The following is an 8,947-nucleotide window of genomic DNA, read 5'->3' on the forward strand; positions in this document are numbered from 1 at the left end:
GAATTAAAATACAAATGCTTATAAATTTTTCAGTTTTTTGTAAGTTTTTGCCAAATCGGAGAAACCACGACAATTTTATCATGAAATTTGTCGATTTTGCTTTACTTTAGGAATATACAGTTTTTTCACCTCCGTTAACCTCTTTACCCTCATAAATAATAAATAGTATTCGTTAACGAATCGACTTTTAATTTTGGGCATACATATTTTGCAACGTAATTTGTAAAATATCATTTTTTAATTTGGGGTATTTTAATACCCCACGCGACCGTTTATGTTCCTATCGGGCGCGCGAGTACTGGAGTGTTAACTGAAACAAACTTTTGCGACTTCGTCGTATGGAGCCCAAAAGAAATATTTATAGAAAGAATCAACTTCAATGAAGATTTCTGGTTATCAAATTCTCAAAAAAGCATGGATCCCGTTCGAAGTCCTTGTTCTGTCTTCGGAAATGTCGTCGGTAACTTTTTATATTCAATTTGTCAATAAAGAGTTCCTTGACCTTAGTAGTAACATCTTCTCCATGGGATTCCATGCAACCAATAAGACGAATATTTTTAATTTTTGGCCTCTGCTCGAGAATTTCAAACTTTTGTTCAAGTTTCTTATAGGATATATCCCTGAATTCAACATCGACTTTATCAGAATTATATTTTAGTATTTGAATTTCTGATTTCAAATTCGACATTTGGGTTTCATATAAATCGAACTTTCCAGCAAACTTACTGCTAATGGAAATTATGATTGCTTCGTTTATTAGAAGTTTTTAATGACGGTAAAGAATATTAAATATTTGTAACTAGCTGTATCTTGGAGAGCACAATCAGACGCGTGTGTTCTCTGCAAAGAACATATTATTAAGAATTTACAAATTCGCAAAATATTTACAAATGGGTAGAACTAAGTGCACAAATATTGTTAAGAATGTTTCAGGATAGTGCCACTTCAAAAAGTTGTGTAAAAAATCAAGTGTTTCATTTGATGAGTCAACTAATATAGGAACAATATGAAACATTTGTGTTTTTGTCAGATATTTTAGTGATGATACGAAATGCATCAAAACCAGATTTTTCAATTTGGTTCAATGTTTTTCTGAGACAAATCCGGATGAAGCAAATATTGGAGCTACAGCAGAACAAATTTATAAAAAACTAATGAATCTTTTCAAATCATGTAAACATCGGTTTTGGATCAAAAAATTCGGTAGTGAGTCGATTATTGCAAAATTTGCCGGATATAATTTTTCAAAAATGCGTATGCCATTCCATTCTTTGCATCTCTGTGTCAGTGAGGCATGTTGAGTTCTACCGCGATACTGCGAAGCCCGAGGAATTTATAATTCTTTCAAAAATAGTTGCAAGATTTCTCCCCACCTTTGTTGTGCTCATTTTGTGAAAATGTTTTGTAACATTTGTGACATTGAACAAACTATAAGTCATGTCAATATTCAGAATCAACTGAAGGATTTGATGGCGGCCTGTATGACTTTCAAGAAATTCCATCAAATTGAAAATTGGATGGAAAATATTTTCATTCTGTTATATAGTCCATCAGATAGTGAAAGAATCAATTGATAATAATTTGTTGATTATAGTTGCCGATAAAGACCATCACATATCCAGAGAATACAAACATAATCTGAAATCAACAGGAATGTACTCAATACAAGATCCTCCAACTCATTCTCTAGCGAAGCAGAGCCTATTTTTCAAACATTTTGATAGGCTGTGTTCAAAAATCTGGGTGTTGAGATTTTTGGCAATTACTTAAAAGTGGACTGTTACCAAATGATTGAGTTGGAGATGGTAAAATAAAATCTTTATTGTATATCAAACACTTCACATAATAAATAGACACTCGCATGAAGTAAAATTATATACAACATCTAAACAGAGTGAACCTATTTACAAGTATTGAGAAGTTATTGAGAGAATTTGAGAGTAATGTTTTAATGAGAAAATCAACGTTGTATTTGCTTGAGTGAAAGAGCAGGTTGAGTGAATTTCATGTATCGAGTAACAAGATCAATTATTATGCGTTTGATAAGAATTGAGAGAATTGAGATAAATCTACTTAAAAACGTGTCTATGTATTTTGAGTTGCATAATAATTGAGCTTGATAGTTATAAATTGATGTGAGTGTTATCATGCAAGCACAACGTTTACAGTGATAGAGTTTACGATTTCATAAACTGTCTCGCTATCAGAAAAACAGAAGGTTGCAGTGACAACTTGAGAAGTTAGAGATATGTAATGTAGTGAGACAGGTATAATGAGACAGAATGAGAGAGAGATGATTACCAACGCTTACAGGAATAGCAAGTCTATTAGAAAAGCAGAAGGTGTTTTATGAGAGTACATAAATTGAGGTGAGTTGTGTTACAAATGTAATGTAGAGAGATGATTACCAACGCTTACAGGAATAGCAAATCTATTAGAAAAGCAGAAGGTGTTGTATGAGAGTACATAAATTGAGGTGAGTTGTGTTACAAATGTAATGTAGAGAAATGAAATATTGTAAACGTAGAAAGAATTGATGAATAGTATTCATAATTGAGATGAAACAAGAAGAGCAGTTCACAACGTTAGAGAAAATAAATAAGGTATCATAAGTTTCAGGTAATAGAGACATGCAAAAGTGTATAATAAATTATACTTATTGAGTTGAAATCAGATTGGACCTCCTCGAGCATTATCACAAACCAGTCTGTCCAAGAGAGTTAATTGAGTGTATTCCTTTGTTCGGAGTGCTGAGTGTAGTGAGATGGATTTCGATCTGGTCTATGAGAAGCCTTCGAAGTGTCCAACTTGAGCGTAGAGGTACCTGAAACTTAAGAGGCCTGAGAAGTCTGATCGTAAGAGGTGTAAAGTTAATCTGAGGTGACATGTATACAAACTGAGAGTGAATACAAGTATATAAGCTTTTAATAGAGTGGTGTGAAATGTGAACTTGGTGCTAAAATTAGAGAAATTAAAATGTGAGTGGTTTTCGAGATGATGTGATTTTAAGCGAGTGGAATATCGATGCATTTTGAGAAGGTTGAAGCAGTTAGGTACATTGAGCACGTGGTTGAATGAGAGATTTGGAGAAAATTGAGAAAATATACATGCAAATATGATAGAGAGATGTAAAGCAGAATATTGCAAATGTAATTGTGAGAAAATGCATAGCGATGGAGAGAATGTTGATAGGAAAATTATGTAGAATGATATTCTAACGTGACACATGCAAAAAATGATTACAGTTTTTGTTGAGTGAAAAAATACTGTACCTTTTTGAGATGTTGATCGATTGATTAGTATAATATAAAATAATATTATTAGATTTGAGCTGATTGAAAAAAGTTGAGAGTGCACTAAAAATCACGTTAAGAATTTAGACCAAGTTCCAATTCACTTGAGCGAACGAAGAATCTAAAGAGAATGAATTAAATTGAGCAGATTCAACAGGTTCCACCGGTTTTTTTTGAGCAGCTGATTGACAGCGATTTAAAGGTTACATTCACAGAAGCATGTAACGATAAACGTAGTCACTGAGTTGATAGAGATGTGCATCGAGTGTAGAGATGGGTTAAAAATTACTCCAATTTTTAACATTCCGGCCGCCATAATTAACGTAGTTGATTATAATCGAGTGGATCTTCGTGAATTATCCATTGTGAGGAAGTTGAGGCAATCCATCACTCCAGTGTCTGAGCTACTCAATCCACCCATAACTGGAGCGAAAAGACTGCTTTCAATCCTCAGAGTGTGGAGGAATGGATGAGATGGCTGCACTTGAGATGCGGGTAGTTGTGCCATGAGTTGTTGAGAGCGGTGCCACAGTGCCTTGCATGTAGAGTTGTTTGGTGAGTTTCATCTATAACCAAAGAAGTAAATTGAGAGTGTTGAGGAAGAATAATTGGATGCTTGCTATCTGGGTCGAGCTGAGAATGAGAAATTCGTCCGCCTACACGAATTACACCATTGTTGTCGAGTTGTCGAGTGAGTCTACTGAATACATGTGAAGAGTGAAGTGGAGTCTGTGATTGAAGAGCCTTGAGTTCATGTGGAAAGTAGACTTTTTGAGAAAATTCGAGATGCTTCCAAGTCAGTTGAAGTCAGGTGTGTGAGGTGTGCTGGATCCAGCTTGCGTTGGAGTCGTGCGAGAACCTGTAGATGAGATCCCATGAGTAGTCTGACGTAGTGGAGGTGAGTATGGAGATGGCTGGTCTTGCTTCTGATTCATGGTCGGTTGTCGGTGCCGGCTGACGATTTGGCCATGAATCTTCTGACTTGGAAAGCCATGGTGGTCCCGTCCACCATAGCGAGTGGTTGCGAAGTTGAGATGAAGTTAACCCTTGTGATGCACAGTCAGCAGGATTGTCTTTGCCGGAAATATACCTCCAATGGGCCCTTGGAGTTAGATCTTGGATTGTTGCAACTCTGTTCCGTACAAAGTCCTTCCAACGTGAAGGATGAGTGTTGATCCAAGCTAGAGTGATTGAGGAGTCCGTCCATAGAGTGGTTGAGTGAATGTTGAGAGCTAAAACATTATGCGCATAATTAACGAGTCGAGAGAGGAGAAGAGCAGCTGATAATTCGAGTCTCGGGATTGTGAGTGGTTTTAAAGGCGATACTTTGGTTTTGGAGCAAAGCATTGTAACTTTGCATTCCTTGGACGGAGTTCGAACGAGAAGGTAGAGAACGGCTGAAATGGCGAGTTGAGATGCATCAGAGAAGCCGTGGAGTTGAATGAAAGAACCCTCTTGAGTGTTAATCCATCTTGGAATTGTGATGCTGGCCAGCTTGGAGAGATCTTCACTGATGTCGTACCATTTCTGTTGGAGTAGTTGAGGTAGAGGTTCGTCCCATGATAACTTTTGGAGCCATAATTCCTGCAACAATATTTTAGCCCTAATCGTAACAGGGGAGACTAAACCGAGTGGATCAAATATTTTTGCAATATGAGATAGAACTGATCGCTTGGTGATCAAAGACCCAGATAGATTGGAGCTGACTTTAAAAGTGAAATAGTCTTCTTGAGGGTACCAGATTAGACCTAACACTTTAGTTGAGTGAGAACCTTCATCGAATGAGATTGGAGTGGATGTTGATTCTTCCTCTTGAGTGACGTGAGAGAGACTTGAGACGTTTGACTGCCATTTTGCTAGCGGAAGGCCGGCCGCCATGCAAAGGTTCTGGAGTTGTTTGGCAATTTCGAGAAGTTGATGTTCAGTATCTGCTCCACCACAAATATCATCGACATAACGACCTTTCGTTAATGGAGGAATGGCTAGTGGAAAGTTGTGACCCTCATCTTTGAGAAGTTGGAGAAGAACTCTGATTGCCAAAAATGGAGCTGATCTAGTTCCGTATGTGACTGTTGTGAGATGGTATGTCTTTACGTTGTTATTTGAGTCGAGCCAAAGGATGCTTTGAAGATCCCAATCATCAGGATGAACAAGAATCTGTCTGTACATCTTTGTGATATCTGTAGAGAAGACAAATTTAAATTTACGCACCCACATAAGAACATCTATCACGTCGAGTTGCAGTTTCGCTCCGGTGTGCATAATATCGTTGAGAGAAATGCCAGTCGAGGTGGGGCTGGAGCCGTTGAAGACTACTCGCAGTTTCGTTGTAGAGCTGTCTGTTTTGAGAACACCGTGATGAGGAAGAAAATATCTTGAGTTGACCTTTTCTGACGAGACTGGTTGCATGTGCTGGAGGAGTTCATATTCATCGAGAAATTGGTGGTAGAGCAGAGAGTAGTCAGGATCCTTGTCGAATTTCCGAATCAAGGCTTGCAGACATCGGAAGGCTCGTTGTCTGGAAGAACCTAAGACGTCAATAGATGATTTCAATGGTAATCTTACCATGTATTTCCCTGAGGAGAGCCTTGAGTGAGTGGAGACAAAGTGGTTTTCACATTCTTGCTCGTCAGAGGTGAGATGTGACGTAGGCGTTGGCTGAATTTCTTCCTGTTCCCAAAACTTAGTGAGGAGATGATGAAGGTCTTCATCTTGAACAGTATGAAACATTGGAGATTGGATTGGAAGGCGTTCCTGTTCTTGACACACAGGGCCTAGGATTAGCCAGCCGAAGATTGAGAGTTGCGCGATTGGAGATGATGGAGGGCCGTTTTTCATCTGAGGAAGAACAACTGAGCCATATACATCAGCACCCAAAATGATGTCGATGGCTCTTGAGATGTGGTATTCTGGATCAGCTAACTTGAGATGCTGGAGATGTAGAGATTGCTGAAAACATGTATAGAGGGAAGGCAAATTAGAGAATGATGATGAAAGAATATGAGCATCAATATTTATGGTTTGATGGTCATACGTCGACTTGAGAGTGAGGGCGAGAGATCCTTGTGTCGTAGAAGTCTTTCCATGAATTCCCACAATTGTAACATGCGACTTCCTTCTAGAGGTGTTGAGTTTTCTGGCTAGATCTTGAGAGATGAAGGTCAGCTCGGATCCACTGTCGATGAGTAGTCGAACCGTGTGTGATCCTGTTGAGGTGATGAGATGGGCGATGGCAGTGGCGAGGAGAGTGTTGAGTCGTGGTTGAGGTAGCTGAAGAAAAATAATTCAACGCTTCTTCGAACTATTTTGAAGGCTTTAGAGCTGAGTTGCTAGAACTCACCTCCCTTTGAGCAGATTTTTGAGATGTGAGAGCTGATTGAGGAAGCACTCGAGGGGGTACCGGTGGAACATTGCAGTGTGGTTTACTGCTGAGAGGAGCATCATGTAGAAGGGTATGATGACGACTTCCACAGATTTTGCAGATCTTTGTCGTTTTGCAAGAGTGGCGATGATGTCTACCGAGGCAGTTGGAGCAGAGGATGCGGAGTAACACCACATCAGCTTTTTCCTGAGGTGAGCGCTTGGAGAAGCGAGGGCAATCTGCAACGAAGTGGTCGCGTCCACAATCATCACAGGTGTAGCCCGGCATAGAAGAGACTTTCGAGATTGGAGTGTTCGAGGAGGCCGATTTGCTTGAGATGAGTGGAGGAGAAGGTTTAATTGGAGCAGTAACCTTTTGAGAGATGGTGTGCACTGTTGTGCGAGAGCGAGAGGATTCTTGAGGTGACTGTCTCTGATTGGACTCGGTCCATTCTAGAGCTCTGGAGCGAGATTGGAGGAACTCCATCAACTGAGCGAAGGAGGGAAATTCGTTATTAGAGGAGATGAGAGTTTCCCAATGAGTGCGAGAGGCGTGATCCACACGATCGATGACATGGAACACCAAAAGACTGCTGCCCCGCTCCAGATCCCCACCCAGAGCTTTCAAACCCTGGAGAGGACCGACGATGCTGCCAACAAATTGACGAAGAGATGAGGCGGTAGAATTCCTCTGACTCGCCAACGAGAAGGAGAGAAGTTCCGAGCATTGAGAAGAGAGGAGCAGCCTTTCACCCTCATACCTATCCATAAGCTTCTTCCAAGCTATGGGGAACGAGACCTCCGTTAAGGGAAGACCGGAGATGGCGTCGAGAGGTCCGTGAGAGAGACACGTCCGAAGGCAATGCAACCTCCCAATGTCAAAAATTGAGGTGCTACCGATCACGAGTGACTGAAAAAGGTCTCGGAACGCAGGCCACTTCGAGAAGTCGCCTGAGAAGGTGGGAATTGAGATGTCAGGCAATCGAGGACGAGTTTGAGAAGATTGAGGGGCTTGAGCAGAAGTGGATGGCTGTGAATCCACAGGATTGAGTGACATATTGAGTTGTATTAATTTCGAGATGGCTGATTGGTATAGAGAGTATTCCCCGAAGAAGACCGAAGATGCGAAGCACCCGCGGTCGAGACAAGACTCAGGCCACGCTGACTCAAAACACGAGTGAGTCCTTGAGAAGTTCCCATGAAGGTCCTGCAGCCGCTCCCGAGTGTGTGACAGTTCCCGCACAGTCCACGTTGAGATGCTGGACAGCCTGGAGAAGATGTCCCCCATGAGTTGTAGTCCACTCAGTTGAGCAGCGACCCTCAACTTGAGGTCGGTGGGAAGACCAGCCGAGCGAGTTCGAGGTCCCACATCAGGCTGCGAAGATGTGGAAGATCTGGACGATCGAGCAGGAGGGACCTGGAGCTGAGCGTCATCCTCCCCTGGAGATGGAGAAGATCCTCCCGACCCCTGAGACATGACCTCTTTGAGACGAACGTGACGCGAACGAATAACTACTCCAACCCAATCATCCGGCCCGAAGGACCAAATGATCAAAAATCTGGGTGTTGAGATTTTTGGCAATTACTTAAAAGTGGACTGTTACCAAATGATTGAGTTGGAGATGGTAAAATAAAATCTTTATTGTATATCAAACACTTCACATAATAAATAGACACTCGCATGAAGTAAAATTATATACAACATCTAAACAGAGTGAACCTATTTACAAGTATTGAGAAGTTATTGAGAGAATTTGAGAGTAATGTTTTAATGAGAAAATCAACGTTGTATTTGCTTGAGTGAAAGAGCAGGTTGAGTGAATTTCATGTATCGAGTAACAAGATCAATTATTATGCGTTTGATAAGAATTGAGAGAATTGAGATAAATCTACTTAAAAACGTGTCTATGTATTTTGAGTTGCATAATAATTGAGCTTGATAGTTATAAATTGATGTGAGTGTTATCATGCAAGCACAACGTTTACAGTGATAGAGTTTACGATTTCATAAACTGTCTCGCTATCAGAAAAACAGAAGGTTGCAGTGACAACTTGAGAAGTTAGAGATATGTAATGTAGTGAGACAGGTATAATGAGACAGAATGAGAGAGAGATGATTACCAACGCTTACAGGAATAGCAAGTCTATTAGAAAAGCAGAAGGTGTTTTATGAGAGTACATAAATTGAGGTGAGTTGTGTTACAAATGTAATGTAGAGAGATGATTACCAACGCTTACAGGAATAGCAAATCTATTAGAAAAGCAGAAGGTGTTGTATGAGAGTACATAAATTG

General features: G+C 40.3%; 1 protein-coding gene across 1 annotated transcript; it reads right to left on the bottom strand.

Moving 5' to 3' along the window:
- Positions 1-756: 756 nt before the first annotated feature.
- On the bottom strand, positions 757-8,130 carry LOC123306957. Its single transcript, XM_044889158.1, has 3 exons — positions 6,634-8,130; positions 5,505-6,563; positions 757-840 (listed from the first exon to the last, which is right to left on the bottom strand). The coding sequence occupies exons 1-3, from the start codon at positions 8,128-8,130 to the stop codon at positions 757-759; spliced, it is 2,640 nt and encodes an 879-aa protein (XP_044745093.1).
- Positions 8,131-8,947: the final 817 nt, after the last annotated feature.

Source organism: Coccinella septempunctata, chromosome 2 (genome assembly GCF_907165205.1).
Source record: "Coccinella septempunctata chromosome 2, icCocSept1.1, whole genome shotgun sequence".
NCBI classification, from domain to species: domain Eukaryota; kingdom Metazoa; phylum Arthropoda; class Insecta; order Coleoptera; family Coccinellidae; genus Coccinella; species Coccinella septempunctata.

Coding starts and splice junctions, on each gene's coding strand:
- LOC123306957 (XM_044889158.1), bottom strand. CDS start 8,130: ATGTCTCAGGGGTCGGGAGGATCTTCTCCATCTCCAGGGGAGGATGAC. Junction 6,564..6,633: donor AAAAATCTGCTCAAAGGGAG/GTGAGTTCTAGC, acceptor ATTTTTCTTCAG/CTACCTCAACCACGACTCAA. Junction 841..5,504: donor TGATAGATGTTCTTATGTGG/GTGCGTAAATTT, acceptor TGTTCTTTGCAG/AGAACACACGCGTCTGATTG.